This window comes from Vanellus vanellus (assembly GCF_965231255.1).
Source record: "Vanellus vanellus genome assembly, chromosome: 1".
Classification (NCBI taxonomy): Eukaryota; Metazoa; Chordata; class Aves; order Charadriiformes; family Charadriidae; genus Vanellus; species Vanellus vanellus.
The window spans coordinates 153,495,749-153,513,822 of NC_138905.1; the positions used below are offsets into that span (position 1 = coordinate 153,495,749).

Below are 18,074 nucleotides of genomic sequence, written 5' to 3' on the forward strand. Positions count from 1 at the left end.
TAACAGCAAATGGCTTAATGAAATAGCTGTTTTAATAAGACAGAATAAGAGGAGCAATGTATAGAGCAAGTAAATATTAACATCCCTTCAGATGCTGGGAACCTTGTGTTTGTGCAGCATCAGATGGAGCCCGGGTGGATTTTTTGCAGGGCATGCTGAGCAGGTTCTGTCCATGGAGAGAAGCTCCTCCTTTTAGGTTGCTCAAGCTACTATATAGTTTTCTTCTAAGAAAACAACTCTATTCGTGAAGAACATTCACAAGAGAATTTCTTGTTGCCCTTTTAGACAAAGGCAAGGCCACGGGGGAGGCGTGATCACCAGTACCAAGTGGGAGCTGCCGGCAGGCTCCTGTTACAGGCTGAGTTTATCCTGCAGCCAAGGGATCTGTGCAGCACAGCGTAGGCGGTGCCTGCTCAGGTTAACTGTGATGTGGATCTCTGACTCTTCAATGTATGGCAGTCTCTGGGTCAGGGTCACCACATTCCACCCCTTGATCCACATACAGTTTACCTTTCCCAAAGATATTATAAGTTGCAGGCTATATTAATAGCATACAGGCTTCTCAAACCCTGGGTACAAGACCCAACAGAGCAGACATGGCCTGTGCAAGATCTGTATTTCATTGAGTATAATGTTTTCCACAGCCTCCCAATACAGTAACTTACCTCCCAGATTTTATCAGGTATATACTCATCATCCTTTAAATTACGCGTAACATTTCAGAACTAATGTACTCTCATGTATTTCAGTCTGTTACTATTTTGGCTTATAAAAGTCATTAACTTGAAAGCTGAAATATCTGTTTTTGTGGATGTATTACAGCTACCATCGAATTCTCAAGTTTATGAGCTCTTAACTTTTCTTATGGATTGGATCTCAGACCAGCATCTTAGCAAAATAAAAATACAAGAAGAAAGAGAGGACAGTCATAAACTTACCCAGACCTTCCAAAAAACCCACACCCAGGAAAGGTGTATGAAGGTAAAGGGGTTTGTATTGTTTGCTTGAGTTAATACGTTTTCTATTTCTGGATTTCTTTGAATGATTTTGAGAATATAACACTGTTTGATACATGCTTTGGATACAGTAATTAAAACAAAATCACTGTTAATAAGTCAGTATTAATTCTGGCAGTGAGATATAATAGACAATTTGTCATTTGTAAAGTATATAGATAATTTTTAAGGAAAATTATATTTTGATGCCTATATTAGGTATTAAAGTTTCAATTTATGCTTGATAAAAGGTTCTACTATGGTATACCTTTAACGCTTTTATTATTTTCTTTCTGGGGATCCCAAGGTTTGGAAATAAGTGAAGTGTTCAGAAAACCTTTACTGTTTTTCCTCATTATATTAAAGAATTATAGCCATTGTGATTTGATTTACTGCGATTGAGTGGAGATGGATCTCCACCTTTGCATGTAAATTTCTGTAAAGTTTAAAATGTGTGTATGCTTATAATTCTGTTACCTGTACTGGATCTGCCCAGTGAGTATTTGCATATGTAATCTGTTAAACGCCAAGAGAATATTGGGAGTTTTGTTTGTTTTTTCACTTATGGTTATTTTTACAGATTTTTCCTATAGCTACTGAGCAACTCCAGTGGATGCCATTTGTGAATCCTAAGCTACACATGCCTGTGATTAAATTTATTTACTGGACTATAAGACAGCTAGACAGTGGTACTCAGGTAAAAACAGTAGTCGTCTTGCTGTATGTGTTTTTTTTTTTAAACCCATATTCCCAGAAGATATTAGTGGATTTTGTGTTTTAAATACATCTGAAAAGTGGATGTTTTCAGGTAGTATGTATAAAAGAAACTTTGCTGTCTTTGCAAAACATAAATTCATAATGTTTACCACAGATACATGGCAAATGAAAAAAATAAATTCTTTTTCAAGTTAATTTTAAATTTTGCATTGTGTATCTAAACAGTTTTTATAAGTATGTGATCTCTGTTGTGGTGTCTAAGCATCTCAGAAATTGTACTTTTACATGTATTTACAAACCTTTTGCACTAGAAAAGGCAATATTTTTAGGTTCGCTTTCTACATGAGATTTGTTGAAATTGATGGAGGTGTGTGGCAAAGCAGCAAAGGAATTTTGATTTTTCTGTTCTCTGCTCAGTTGTCTAACCACAAGACATTCCTTATTCCCTCTGACTAGACTGCTATAAGAAAATACATAGCAGTACAATAAAGAAAAATACGGTAGCCATACTGTTAAGACTCAGTGTAGCACATAGTGCTGTCAATAGTGCTTTCGCTAAAGCAAAAGGTAGGAAACTTTGTAAGTATCTTGAGTTTAAATTCAATAGAATAGTAAGCTGTCAGTTTTAGTGCTAATAAGAAAAATTTTAAATGAACATATTGTGAAGTTTGATTCTGAAGTAATATTTCTGTATAGTTCATGATGAAAAGTCTAATAGGTCTTACCTGTACAGTGTTCTTAAGGTTCCTGTTTAGACCTTGATTCTGTAAATGCTTTTACAGGATATAACTTCAGGCAACCTTACAAAATAATGTTGACTGAAGCTGATCTTGTTCTGGAACCAGAGGCAACTTAAATAATGTCAGCATATCAGGGGACCTAGCTAACTATTCCCTTTGTGAAGTAGGTGTTGATAAGGTGCTGTGATAATGTTGTTCAACTGCTTTTGGAACACAGAGTATCCTGTACAGATAAGGATCCAACACATGGTCAAACCATTTGCTATTTAATATTTATTTGCTGGGGGGACGTTTGTATCTCTACATAGTACACAGGGGTTTAACGTGTTTTAATCTTTACATTAAGTGTGTGCATTGTTTGAAACAGCATGCAACAATGACATCAACAATGAGGAGACTTGGCGAAGATATTTTCAAAGGTGTAATAAGTAAGGGAAATCCACATAGTTCTTCTGAACAGTCTACGGAGAGTAAATCAAAATCGGCAGCTTTCTTTAGGAGTTCCTGTATGCCTTTGAGGTTTCTGTCAACTTTAATTGTGCTTAAAACAGTGACACAAGGTAAGTTCTGATTTTTTTTTTTTAAATTATTTATTTATTTCAGTTATGTGCCTGGACAAAAAACATTTCAGTGACACTGTAGCATCAGTTATGCTTTATTCATGAAAAGTGGTTTATTTGAATTTTACTAACTTGTGAAGAAAAATATACTGGAAACAAATATGAATCTTGCTGTTACTAATTTCATGTTTGAATGTTTGTGTTCCTTTTAGTGTATCGACTTCTTGTCAGACAAATAAACATTTCTGAAGGGGAAAGGAGATGTTAGTAATTCTGTCAAACTGTTACTACAGCAGTGATTGGATTGCCAAGATCTTTACTGCGTGGAATGGCACAGCTAGTTACTCTTTTATAAACTGAAATAAGTAACAGATATTGAACAGTTCTAGAATTTCACTGTCCTGTATAAGCTCGTAGGTTGTTTACCTATCCCCTGAAAGGCTGATCAGCTGCAGTGTCAAGGGTTTATTTTCTGACATATTTATGATTTTGCTGCATTTATCTTTATAGATAAATCTGATGTTCATAGGTATTTCTGACATATCTGTGGTCACATAGAGAAAGCCAGCTGTGTCGTGGTTTGTAATTGTTTGATTGAATGGTGATACAATATCTGTCCTGAAATTGCTTTGTCCTTTGGTCTAAGTTTAGTATACAGTTCATACTCCAGCCCTTACCTGTCTGCTGCTCCCCTCTTCTCCCCTACCAAATCTGGCACTGCAAATGGCTACCAATAATATTAACACTGGAAAATGCAACTCTATGAAGTTGTCAGTGCTTGATATGATTGTCCATTCAGATTTCACTGTTCAATAGGCTCATTTACAAAGGCACCATGTTCTGTTTATGTAAAAATGTTTTAGACTTCAAAGCCACGTGTCTGGCATGAAAAGTGGCCTTTTTATCCAGAATCTTCCAAAATTCCTTTGTTGATGTGGTATAGTAATGTACAAGGTCATATCAGGAGATAACACAGCTCTGAAAATAGTGACTTCTGCTTCAGGTTATGACAAGTTACTCCACTTGTGCAGTTTTCAAGATGCTGTGGCAAATCGTCTCAGTGGGACCTTCTTTGAAAACAGATATCATCTGAAAAGATGGAAACATTTTCTTTAAAGTGATGACAAAAACGGACCGTTTCTTGTGAGCTCTGAGTGTTGAGCACGCTATGAGAAGAGGCACAAACTCAGATTTGTAATGCTTTCCTTCCTTATCCTTTTGACATAGAGATGAGCATATGCTTTTCTGTCAGAACCCAGAGAAGAAAAACCTTCAATCAATCTGATTTATAGAGATACTTGATTTTAAAATTAACTTTGGTCATTTAAATAAATTCTATTTCTAATTTATATATGACTTCTTTGAAAACTTCTACAGTAATACTTAATCTGAATTATGCTTGAAGGTTCTTAATTCATAAATCTGCAGATTTTATGAGTAATACGAAAGAATGTCTTATTTTTACTTCTATTATTAGCTCTCTTAATTAAAACTTAATTGTTTTAATTCAGTAATGGTTTCAGTGATTGCTATGAAGCAATTTTGTTCACCTATGCAAAAAGAGTCCATCAGCATAAAAGCAACAGAGTTGATAGGTCCTCTCTGAATCCTGAATGTAATATAATAGCCACATATTATCAAGTTGAGCTTCTGACTATATAAAGACTTGATTTTTTGTGTATTTATTTCTTTGAAAAAAATTGAGCTTAAAAAAAGAAAAATTCAAACATCCTCTTAAACAACATAGTCCGAACAGCCTTCAATACCTGTTAGGGGATTATTGTATCTGCATAACTTTCAGCTCATGCCTCTGCCTTTTGTTAACCAAAAAGAATCGGGGGAGTGTGAAAGGGGTTATCAGAGGGTAAGTGAATCTTTCCTTTCACTGTGAGGTTTTTTTCTGTTTCCACTTTGTTCCCAGGATCCTCCCACCTTTCACATTAGCAGACAATGTATAATAGTAGTGTAAAGTAGAATTCTCTACTTAAAACTTATATGACTTTGTGTTGGCAAAGAAATAGGGGAAGTTGGGTCTTCCCTGCCTCATGGGAGAGGGAGAAGACAAAGGTTTCAAAGTAGATACTACAAGTTAACAACAATCAGATTGTGTCTTGACAGGATGAGAAAAAAACTGTGGAAAACATATCTCAAAGAATACAGTAACCATTCTCTCAGCTGATTTGTTAACTGCTGCCTTCAGTTACGAAGCTTTTCTTTCTTCAAGGGAAATAGGGAACAAGAGGTGTTGCAGATCCTTTTTATGGAAGTCAGGCAGAAAACACTAATTATATACCATTAAGAGCAGGTGTAAGAAGTGATTACTGCCTACTTGCAGCAACTTAGGTGTTACTGTGGTGCCGCATAACTGGGATTTTCTGCAAGAATAAGTTCTACAAGGATAGCATAAGAATGAATGTATCTATAACGCTTTTCCAACGTGATATTAACCACTTAGTTTTTCCCTTTTCAAAGACATTTTAAAAGCACAGATCATTTTGATAGCAAATAATTGTTCAGTGGGATTACGACTATGAGCAATCTGATCTAACTTCAGAGATGGTCCTGCTTTGGGCAGGAGGCTCCAACCTAAATTATTCCATGATTGTATTTTTGCTCACTTTTGTTCTCAGAATGGTTTGCATTTTAAAATGTCTTTACCAGTAACACATCCCCTCTGCCTGTTACACAAAGAGATGGAGACAGGTTACAGAGGTGTTAATTTTCAAGATGATCCTGAAAAACAGTGCCAGAGTGTCAGAATCAGATATCTACTTGGGCATCTCATTTTTTTCTGTCTCTTGCATGAAATATATTGCGAATTTTGGGCCATTTCTTAGAAAGCAGAGATCCAAATCACAAAATTCCTGCAGTCTCTGGCACCCTGGTTGACTAATCAGGGATGCCAAAGATTTTAAATCCATAGGTAATGAGCAATGTTCTTGTTCATGCAAGTCATTGTTCTGGATTAGATGGTTAAGCAGATTAGTATGTCTTTATGCTTAACTGACCTGTGCAGTACTTATATTGTGACTATTTACAGTAAACACAGGATTTAAACATGGTGGAAGACCACCCTGACATCATTAGTGAACATATACAGTATTTCAGCTGTTGGAGGGAACTGTTTCAGTCAAGATATTTTGGTGAAGTATGATAATTACTCTTAAATTGAGACTTCCATTTCTAGCTATGTTGATAAAAATGATGCAGAAAGAATTGCAATAAAAAAATTAGTTATTGCAGAGACATACTTACTCTAAGCAGATGAACGCTGTTGATAATGAATCAGTTTAGCTTCTCGTGGTTGTTTACTGCTGGCTTCTATACCATGGAAAATATGATCTGTTGTTAAATGTATCTCAAATGTCAATATGAATTCACTAAAATGTCACTGTGTCACTAATGTCACAAATGTCGCTATGAATTCACAAAATTTACTATGAATTTTGATCGCTCTGATCACATGGCACTAATGATCTAGTGATAAGGTATCACATTTGGTTCAGACGTAGATCCCATTTCATTCAAACTGTCAGTATCCAGCAGAGGGCACTGTCGTTAAACTTTTGCTATGGGATAAATTGTTTCCTTACACTTAATTTTCTACGCTCCAGATGATCAATGCTATTCCAAGATACTGAGAATGATGTGATATCAGGAAATTAAGAAAATTAGGTTGTTTCACTTAGTCTACATTCTTTGTATAATTTAGTGAACTCCACAATGGATGAGTATATAAAATGTATGCACCGAAACTTAAGTACAGCTTTATATAGAAAGGAAAGGGAGTAGTTGCTCTCATGAAAGTAATTTCTCTTATTCAGGCAAATCAGCCCTTGACTGCTTTAACAGAGGTTTCCCAGATGTTGAAACCAACATTGTCTGAAACTATGCAAGCCTATAATTTCTTTACTCTTAAGCAAAATATTAGAAGGGTTTTATATTCATAAGTGTATTTTTCACAGAACCACAGAATGGTCAGGGTTGGAAGGGACCTCTAGAGATCATCTAGTCCAACCCCCCTGCCAGAGCAGGGTCACTTACAGCAAGTTGCACAGGATGGCATTCAGGCAGGTTTTGAATGTCTCCAGAGTGGGAGACTCCACAACCTTTTTGGGCAGCCTGTTCCAGTGCTCTGCCACCCTCAAAGTAAAGAAGTTCCTCCTCATGTTAAGATGGAACTTCCTACATTCAAGTTTGTGCCTGTTACCTCTTGTCTTATCACTGGGCACCACTGAAAAAAGACTGTTCCCATCCTCCTGGCATCCTCCTTTTAAGTATTGATAGCATTAATAAGATCCCCCCTCAATCTTCTCTTCTCTAGACTAAAAAGAGCCAAGTCCGTCAGCCTTTCTTCATAGGAGAGATGTTCTAATCCCCTAATCATCTTTGTAGCCCTTTGCTGGACCCTCTCCAGCAGATTCCTGTCTTTCTTAAACTTGGGAGCCCAGAACTGGACACAGTACTCCAGATGCGGCCTCACCAGGGCAGAGTAGAGGGGGAGGATGACCTCCCTTGCCCTGCTGGCCACACTCTTCTTGATGCACCTCAGGATGCCATTGGCCTTCTTGGCCACTAGGGCACATTGCTGGCTCATGGTCATCCTGTTGTCCACCAGGACTCCCAGGTCCCTTTCCACAGAGCTGCTCTCCAGGAGGTCAGCTCCCAACCTGTACTGATGCGTGGGGTTATTTCTCCCCAGGTGCAGTACCCTACACTTGCCCTTGTTGAATTTCATAAGGTTTGTCTCTGCCCAACTCTCCAGCCTGTCCAGGTCACACTGTAAGACAGCACAGCCTTCTGGTATGTCAGCCACTCCTCCCAGTTTCGTGTCATCAGCAAACTTTCTGATGGTACACTCTATCCCTTCATCCATGTCATTGATAAATATATTGAACAGTACTGACCCCTGAGGGACACCACTCATTACTGACCTCCAACCAGACCCTGCACCACTAAGCACAACCTTCTGAGCTCTATCTGTCAGCCAGTTCAATCCACCCCACTGTCAATTTATCTAACCCACACTTCCTAAGCTTGCCTATGAGGATGATGTGGGAGACAGTGTCAAAAGCCTTGCCGAAGTCAAGGTAGACAACATCCACTGCCCTCCCCTCATCCACCCATCCAGTCATGCCATCATAGAAGGCTATCAGATTAGTCAGACATGACTCCCCCTTGGTGAACCCATGTTGACTACTTCTGATAACCTTCTTTTCTTCCAGGTGCTTTGAGATGACACCCAGAACAAGCTATTCCATCATCTTTCCAGGGATGGAGGTGAGGCTGACCAGCCTGTAGTTTTCCGGGTCATCCCTCTTGCCCTTTTGAAGACTGGAGTGACATTGGCTTTCCTCCAGTCCTCAGGCACCTCATCTGTTCTCCAGGACCTTTCAATAATGATGGAGAGCGGCCCAGCAATGACTTCTCACAGCTCCCTCAGCACTCGAGGGTGCATCCCATCGGGCCCCATGGACTTGTGGATATCCAGTTTATCTAACTGATCTCTAACTTGTTCCTCATCAACCAAGGGAAAATCTTGCTTCCTCCAGACTTTCTCTGTTACCTGCAAACTCTGGGTCTGCCAAGGACTGTCCCAAGCAGTGAAGATAGAAGCAAAGAAGGCATCAGCAACTACGCCTTCTCTGCATCATCTGTCGCCACAGCACCTGTTTCGTTCAACAGTGGGCCTACATTTTCCCTAGTTTTCCTTTTGTCTTCTATATACTTAAAGAAACCCTTCCTATTGGCCTTGACATCCCTTGCCAGGTTCAATTCCAAGGCTGCCTTGGCTTTCCTTGTTTCCTCCCTGCATACCCTGACTGCATTCTTATACTCTTCTCAAGCGGTCAGCCAGTTCTTCCACCTATTGTAAATTCCCTTCTTCCACCTGAGCTTTTTCAGAAGGTCCCTACTCAGCCATGCAGGTCTCCTTCTTCCCTTGCTTGATTTCTTGCTCTTCGGGATGCACTGATCCTGAGCTTGGAGGAAGTGACGCTTAAATAGTAGCCAGCTCTCTTAAGTCCCCTTACCCTCTAGAGCCCTCTCCCATGGGATTTGTCCAAGCAAGTCCTTGAAGCGATCAAAGTTAGCCCTCCTGAAGTTTAAGGTTTCAACCCTACTTGTCATTTTGTGTATACTGCACTTAATCCTGAACTCAATATTCTCATGATCACTGCAGCCCAGTCTGCCCCCAACCTTAACATCTTCCACCAGTCCTTCTTTGTTAGTCAGTACTAGGTCCAGTAGTACACCTCTCCTGCTGGGCTCCTCCACCACCTGAGTAAAAAAAATATCATCAATGCATTGGAGGAACCTCCTGGACTGTACATGCCCAGCTGTGTGGCCTTTTCCAGCAGATACCAGGGTAGTCAAAGTCCCCCATGAGAATCAAGGCCTGTGATTGTGAGGCGATTCTCACCTGTCTGTAGAAGGCCTCATCAATTTCCCCATCCTGATCAGGTGGCCTGTAACAGACACCCACAACAGTGTCTCTCATATTACCCTGCCCCTTAATCCTTACCCGCAAGCTCTCAACTTGCTCTTTGTCTGCTCCCAGGGAGAGCTCGATGCATTCCAGTTGCTCTCTCACATAAAGAGCGACTCCACCTGCTCGCCTTGCTGGCCTGTCTTTCCTAAAGACATATGAGTTGCAGTTAGTCTGCAGTTAGTCTTTTTCTCCACTCTCAACAATTTGTTAAGGAATAAAAAAATGCAGAGGATGTCTTTAACTAAAAATGAAATTTAATATTTTCAGCCATTTAACTTTTAAGTATATATCTGCAACGGTAACTCTCAGGATAGCTATTCACATATTGCTTGATGGAATTATGATTATAAAAGTTTCATTGCCTGTATTCTGATATCTTTCAGTGGATTACCTGGCTCAAGCGTTTGATTCCCTTCGCATAGACTTGAAGACAGATGAAGGGAAGGCCTTATTTTTGGAATACCAATGTGTGCCTGTCATACTAAGTCACTTAAAAGTATCCAGCAGAGGTCTGCTTTCCAGTGCTCTTGATGGATTACTTCAGATGACCATGGAATCTGGTAAATTTGTATAATTAGAAAAAAAAATGTAAAATCATGCTGAGAACAGGTCGGGTAAGCATAAATACAACATAGCATGATTCTTATGTATAAATAATCTGATCTAGTATAAGCATTTTTTTGTGTCGTGTAGATTCATTAGAGACATAAAATGTCATTCTGAAATGTCTGTCTCTTTCTGAGTTGTCGTGTCTTTTCTTCTCCTTTGCAGCACCTATGCTTTATATTTTGTCCTGGTTATTTTCTTATATATTGGTGTGAATTTTTTGCCGCTATTTTGGTTTGAGGTTTCAGTTTATTCCACTGTTTTACCTTGCTGATGTTTTTCTTTGAAGTCAGACTGTGACAGGGAAGACATATCATGAAAACCTGCCAGTAGGTGGAGATAAAAAATAGGCTTTATTGAAATTCTTTTTCTATTTTGAATGAACAGCTCATACCCAGTCATTTTTCAGTTTCTAATAATTGGAAATGACATTTCTAGAAGAGATGGTTGTTTTGCTGAATTTTACTGTGCTGAGATAGTTATATTTTGCTGAATTTTACCGTGCTGTGGCCCTTTAAAAGGGTTAATAGTCTCATTTGTCACAGCATTTTTCCAAGTGATACAGGCTAAGAATCAGTTAATAACCAACTAGATGAACATGAAAGTAGTGAGGCATTCCAGTGCCATGTTGCATAAACCTTGTGACTGATAAAAATCACTCACTGCCTTTTAGAACAGAAAAGGGTAAAGGGCTGCTGCTATTTTTGAAATGTATAGTGTTATTTTGGGCGTATTTTGTTACCATGCATTGTAGTGGTAAAAATAGAAAGCATGTTTGAATTGGAATGGAACAGCATTGAGTTGAAAGCCATTTTGTAGCAAGGTGTCAGAAAGATTTTTATGCTTCCTTGCAGACTGTTTTTCTGATCATGTAGTTAGTGTAGTCTTACATTCAAGTATTCTTCCTAATACTCATAACTATGATTTGTAAAGTGATTGGGAAAGAGATGGTTGTATGCACAAAAGTAACCTAAGCAAGGTGGATGGTGTCTGATATTACTTTGGGTAATGCCAGTAACTACATCTTCTGTTACCTAGCAGTAGTCCTTCTGATACGCTAGATGCTTTCAGTTTGAAGAAAAATCGTAGAATCATAGAATGGTTTAGCTTGGAAAGGACCTTGAAGATCATCGAGGTCTAACCCCCCTGCCATAGGCAGGGACACTTCCCACTAGACCAGGTTGCCCAAGGCCACGTCCAGCCTGGCCTTGAACACCTCCAGGGATGGGGTCTCAACAGCCTCTCTGGGCAACCTGTCCCAGTGCCTTACCACCCTCAAAGTGAAAAACTTCTTCCTAATGTTCAATCTGAACCTGCCCTCTTCTAGTTTAAAGCCATTCCCCCTCGTCCTACCACTACATGCCCTAGTAAAAAGTCCTTCCCCAGCTCTCCTGTAGGCCTCCTTTAGGTACTGGAAGGCCGCAATAAGATCTCCCCGGAGCTTTCTCTCCTCCAGGCTGAACAGCCCCAACTCTTTCAGCCTCTCTTCATAGGAGAGATGCTCCAGCCCTCGGATCATCCTTGTGGCTCTCCTCTGGACATGCTCCAGCAGGTCCATGTCCTTCTTATGCTGGGGACTCCAGAGCTGGATGCAGTACTCCAGGTGGGGTCTCACAAGAGTGGAGTGGAGGGGCAGAATCACCTCCCTTTACCTGCTGGCTGGCCACACTTCTTTTGATGCAGCCCAGGATATGGTTGGCCTTCTGGGCTGCAGTCGCACACTGCTGGCTCATGTTGAGCTTCTCATCAATCAGCACCCCCAGGTCCTTCTCCTCAGGGCTGCTCTCCAGCCCTTCCCTGTATTTGTGCTTGGGATTGCCCCGACCCAGTATATCTCCATAATGGAGATATTGTGTGAGCAACTCACGTTTTGCCTTGTTACTTCTCAGAGAAGATGTATATTTGTGAAATCAGGGAAGGAAGAGTAATATTTAATTGAACTGACATTTATTTGAGATTTTTTTTTTTTCTCAGCAACTGGATATAAAGCCTTCTGCAGAGCCTTTCTTTTCGGTAGAATAAATTGCCAATACACAAGTTATAGGCGTCGTCTGCGTTTTTCTAATACATAGTGTTTTGCAGTGAATTGTTAACAATGAGAAGTAGCATTGTTGATGGGAAATTGTGTTTTCATTCCTTTGTAAGTTTCCTATTAAAAAGTCATTAAAAGATAAACTAGAAGAAGGCGTGGATATTCAGAGGGCTCTTAGTGTTAGATTAAAACAGGAATTTATGCTCAATTTTAAAGCTGTGTTGGTGTGCAGCCTTAAATATGAAGTCATATGTAGCTGTCTGTATGCTAAAATATGGAATCGCATTACCCAAAAAGATAGCATTTGACCAACAGGAGGCAAAGTCTAGGCTTTTATTTTTTCCTGTAAGATATGCAATCCTAGGCATTCTTTCAACTTGCTGCAGTAATTTTCTGGTTCTATAGGAGTATTCCAATATTTTTGTTCAAAAATACTACCTTTAGAGCTGAAGTGATTAGAAATTAAGTTGGAGAAAAAAGCCAGTGCTTCTTTTTTTTTCCAGATACTCTTTTCTATAACTTTTTTTTTTTTAAGTTTCAAAATTTTTTGTGGAGGATTTTTACAGATTCAAATTTTAGTTGTCGAGACTGAAAGATGTGAATCAGATATGAAATAACTACTATGCTGCACTACTCCTCCGTATAACTGCATGTACCTTTTGTTACAGGAAGCAATGAATGGTAATGGTTCTGTACAGTCCAGGTCTGTCTGAGGTCTTCATGTAGGTTCTCTTTCCTATAAGAAATTATCTTCCTCATGTTCCAGAAATGAAAGCTAGATTTCCCTTGTATATTAAGGAAAATTACTTAAGCTGCATCTGAAGAAAATACCTACTGGTCTAAGATGGATATTTCTGTGCTTTGATAAAAATCATAATGAGAGTCTGCAGTACCGCTTAAGCCTATTGACTGGTTTGGTTTTGGTATGCACGCTTTCATATTTTAGATCCCTATCATTGCTTCTGGCTTCATAGTGTATCTGGTACAATGGTTCCAGGATCCAAGGTTCCATTGCAAGTTCATAGGACATTGGCAGTGCTGATAAGGCATTCAGTTACTGAAAACTTGATGTCAAATGCAACAGTTGAGGCATTGGTATCATCTGTTTTATATCTATGTACAAGACCTTAATGGCAAATTAAAATTTATGGTATTACTGCTGTGTATCTTACTGGCACACAGCCTTTCATGCACCCCCTATCCATTTCTGTTCAGGAGTTTCACATCAAGAATCTAGGAGAGTCCTGACAACACCATTTCAATGGGAAGTGGTGGAGGACTGAAAGGTAACATTCTTCGGTACTTTTTTATCTGTCTGTCTATGATGTTATTATTACATGGTTATCAGTCCTGACTAGCTCAGGATACGCATTCAGACGCAATATCTCCTACTGTTCTGATTGTTGCCTGTTAGATCTTTTTTTCACAAGGAAGAGAAGGATCAGCAGGCAGAGGTAGAGGAATAATTAATTCTAGAATGATTTAGTTGTCTGAGAAAGCTTGCTAGATCATAAGGTGGTCCAGAGGATGGCTTCAGGGCATTTCAAAACCTGAAAAAAAATGCATGAAAAAGGACAGTAAGCAAGAATTTGTTTGGCAAGATCTACTTTGTTGTTCTGTAAATGTGTGTTGGTACTTACCATGTGCTTCTGTCAAGGTAAGGCTAACTTTTATAAAACAGGTTGTCTACTTATAAAAAGACTCCCACAGAGTGGTGGGAAGAAGTAAAATCTATATTGTGAGAGGCAGCTGATAGCCAAAATCTCTGTGTATCGTGACACCTTGTATGCAATGTGCCCACACATGGTTTTGGATGTTTGGGCACATCCATGCCCTTAAGACTGTGGTTGGTGAAGATAACTAGCAGGGTTGCAGTTCAAGACATAAAAAAATACTTAATTTAAAGATTGTTACCCCTTAATTTAAAGATTGTTACCCCTTAATTTAAAGATTGCTACCCCTTCAGTTCAAAGGCTAATGAAACTCTTTGCTCATTAAGAATTTGGAGCTCCTCTGTGTTTTCAGTGAGCTTATGCATTCCAGTCTGAACAAAGAAGCAGATGACTCTTTTTTGCACTACACAACATGTGAGGTGCAAAGGAAGAAGCATAGGTTACTAGACCAAATGACTCCTACACAACTTCTAGTGACAGACTTTCTTTCAGAAAACCTGACTTGGAATCCCCAGGTCTAACGAGAGCGAGAAAAGTGTGAGCAGTGAATATTACAGATTTCAGAATTATAGACTACAGAATATTTTAGTGAATTTTTACTCTTGTATTACCTCTTCCATCCATGCCTTCACAACAAGGTACTATTAAAGCAACATCTGAATGTTCTCTTAGATGACAGAAGAGCAGAAAATGTAACCTTAGTAATCAGGGATTAGACATTTCATTCCTACTCCAAGGACAACAGGCTTATTTTGACCCCCTTTGTGTCAAGAGGTCTATCCATTTGCATTCTTAGTGGTAAAACCATTTGTCATCATTTTCTCATTAGAGCCACAAGATGGGCTATCAACCTTCAGGTGCTCTTTTTGGTTCATCTCTTAGTACATCTCTTAGAACATTTTCGGTCACTAATAGAATCAGGGTTTACTCTTTAATCTTTTTGATTCCGGGTTAAGGAGAGTTTACCATATTCCACAGGAATGATGCCAGTCTCGTAGATCTTGTATATCAGCTGCAAGCTCATTTAAAACTATAAATAGAATTATGCCTGAGGTCCACAGCGTCATAAAAAGTTTGTCTGAGTTGATGTGTATTCTGTACAAGAGTGGATAACACCAGTGTACCTGTCCAGCTAGGCCATAGAAACACAGTGGTCTTAACACCACAGGAATTCTGTGAAGAAATGATTAAGACTTTTGGTACCCTTGGTAAGCTTATTTGTGTATGTTTCTTGAAACTTAGATGCATCATCATAGCATACAAATCCCCAGAGCCCACATGATAGTATACAATACAGTCACATTATTTCTTGGAAGGATCCAAGTTACATGTATTTATCAAATTGGGATCTCAAATTGCATACATGTCACCAGACTACATTATGTTTTAGGTGTGAGAATGTGGATGGTATTCCAGCTGCAGAGACATTTCCCAAACATCAGTGAGTTTTCATGCTATTATATAATTCTGAAGTATGAAGCCAGCCAAAAATAATCTCACCGTTTTGTCCCAATCATTAACATTTTTGGAGCTGTAACAGTACATCACAGATATATAAATATATATATATATACATGCCAATCTTGTTTGCCTCACCTCTTTTATAAAAATGTTAAAGCCTAAGGAGGAGGGTAAAATGTTATACTGTTTACTGTTCTTGTAATATACAAAAACATTCATAGTTGGAACAAAGGCTGGCTTTTAAATGTCAGGGGTGAAAACAGTTGAGGTTAGTTTTGGCCAGCTCCTCAGGGCTTAAGAGTGAGAGGAGCTGCTACAGATGTTATGGAGTAATTTTAGAGTTTTCTTTGCGTCAAGAGAACTTCAGTTTCATCTTACTTTCATGCTGTAATAGTCTGTCTGTCTTTTTTTTTTTTTTTTCCATCTTCCAGTATTTATGTGGATTCTGTTCACTATTTTTACTGAGGAAAGAAACTTTGCAACTGTGAAATCCTTACCTAACCATTTGCTTTCTGTTAGCAAATACTTGCTTCATTTAACGTACGCTACAAACTTGATAAGTAGCTGAAAGTAAGGTGTAATTGTTAGGGTAAACAGTATAATTTTAAGTAATTTATGTTTTATTTTATGTCACTTGCATGCTGGAGTGATTCTTTTCCTTCGGATGAGCTCAGTGGCCTAAGTTGAAGTCTAGCTGGTTCAGTCTGCTGTCTTCAGTAGGCGTGATACATTACTTCTAAAATCCACAGTTGGGGGAGTTAACAGCTTGTTATGAACCTGGCAGCAGAAAATCAGCTCAACAAAGATATTTTGCCCCTTTTCTCTTACTACATTCTGCTAGTATTTTTGTCTAAAAATGTCTGTAATGGTGCATAAATTGGTACATTTCAACCTGTTCAGTCTTCTATTTTAAATGTACTTTCCAATAGCTGGCTTAGCTATATTTTCACCGTAGCTATCTCATCAGTGCTGGTTTTGTTTCATGGTCAGATGGGATGAGTTCTAGATCAGGTTTATCCTTTTCAGTCTCTTATTTGGCTCTCCATAACCATTACCAGCTTTTCAATCCATGTTTGTTTTCTGGAGGCTGCCTATCTTTCCTTTGCTGCAAAGATTGACTGATAAAAGCAGAATCAAGAGAACAAGTCCTACAGTCTTTTTTTAAGGTGGTGGTGTTTTGCTTGAATCTGGGGTTTCAGATGAGTGACATAAAGTTCAACTTGATCCTTCTTTTGTTCTTTGAAACTAATGAGTGGTCTATAAAGACATCTTTCTTGTTTCCCCTTGAGTAAAAGGCGAAGAGATATATTACTGCCGATTTGACCGGGAAGAAAGATTTCAATACCAAGGCTTTTGAAGGTTTCCTTACCTTAGTTAAGGAAAGCAGGTTACCAAGCCACAGTGTTTGGTTTTTAGTTGCATGTGTAAGCTATGAACCTGTGTGAAGATAGAAGTACAAACAAAACCTTCTCTGGTAGCATTGTCACAAAAAGTAGATTTAGTGTCCTGATAAACTCTGAATGTGTTCGGTCATAAACTTCCTCAAATGCAGTGGGCTGACCGCCTTTTTGGAGCAAAATGTATTAACTGCTAAATACTGCTATGTTTCAGTTTAGTCGAATGGCTCATGATGTGTTTATTGCTTAACAAAGCTCTTACCATTTACCATTTCAATTACTGTTAAGATTAATGTTTAATAATTGAAGTAATAGTTACTTTTAATCATCGAGATTGTTATAGTATGACACCAGTGGCTTCCAGGGCATCTTCATACCCCAAAATTCTCTCCCGACGACTACAAATTTGTTTTCTCAGCAGATCTTGTTTCTAGGACGGTAGTTGCAGCACACCATTCAAGAGAATTCCTGGATGCCAGACCTGAAATATTTTGTGGAAACAATCTAGTAAAAAGTAGCATGACCTCAGCAAGAAAATTTGTTCTGTGGGTGTTGAAGAACATCACATCATTAGTATTAAATCACCCTGAGTTGAATACTTATATACAATCTGGTTAAATACTGTTATTCCTGTCTTCTCACTTCTCGCGCAGCTTACTGTGTTCTTTTTAACCTGTGAATCACTTAGATGAGTTCCAAAGGATGTGGTGAGTTTATAGTCACCTATCAAAAATACCATTGTTGAACTGTAGTCTTGATTCATGCTTGATTTGAGATCTGCTATTAGCAGAGAGCTGCCAGTCTCAGTTCCACCCTTTGCACTTTTACACAAAGACAGCATACATCTTAAATTCCTCCTGCAGTGAAAGCTGACTTCCGTCACGTAGATTAGTAGGTTCTCCTTTCCCAACCTTGTGTGCGTTCAAGGAAATCAAAACTTACTTGCTCATTAAACATTACAAAGCACTGGCCTTTGCTTTAAATAAGGCTTACATTTACGTCATCCTTAAGCTTACTTCTGTTTTACAGAGAGAATATTTTTCATTATTGTGTGCCTGTCACAAATTGAAATGAGTGCATATTGGAAAAAAAAAATCTCTAAATGACTCTCATGCTTACTGTAAGTCAATGCACATTCTGGTAGGGCTTCAGTATGTTTTTTTTATCCAGATTAAGATTTTTAGTAACTGCAAAAGTAAGCTGTATTTACACATTCACTGAACCTTACTTCTAATTTTTTTGGTAAGAAAATATTATGGTCATGGATAATCAAGTCTATGTCCAAATTTACTCATCTCATGGGGAAGTTAATGAAGCCAGTGGAGATAAAAAGATTCAGTTTACACTGAATCACAGCTTCTTACTATGAAGACAATTTTCTTATGTGGACTGCCTACATGCAT

At 38.7% G+C, this 18,074-nt stretch overlaps 1 protein-coding gene across 1 annotated transcript in view; it reads left to right on the forward strand.

Annotated features, from left to right (window-relative positions):
• CCDC138 (coiled-coil domain containing 138) overlaps positions 1-18,074 on the forward strand; it is a gene marked incomplete at both ends in the record, with an annotated part of 41,018 nt that overhangs the window by 13,290 nt on the left and 9,654 nt on the right. The window contains 4 exons of the mRNA XM_082493441.1: positions 823-981; positions 1,576-1,692; positions 2,820-3,012; positions 9,886-10,062. Coding sequence (XP_082349567.1) covers positions 823-981; positions 1,576-1,692; positions 2,820-3,012; positions 9,886-10,062 — 646 coding nt within the window. The remainder of the gene's footprint in view (positions 1-822; positions 982-1,575; positions 1,693-2,819; positions 3,013-9,885; positions 10,063-18,074) is intronic.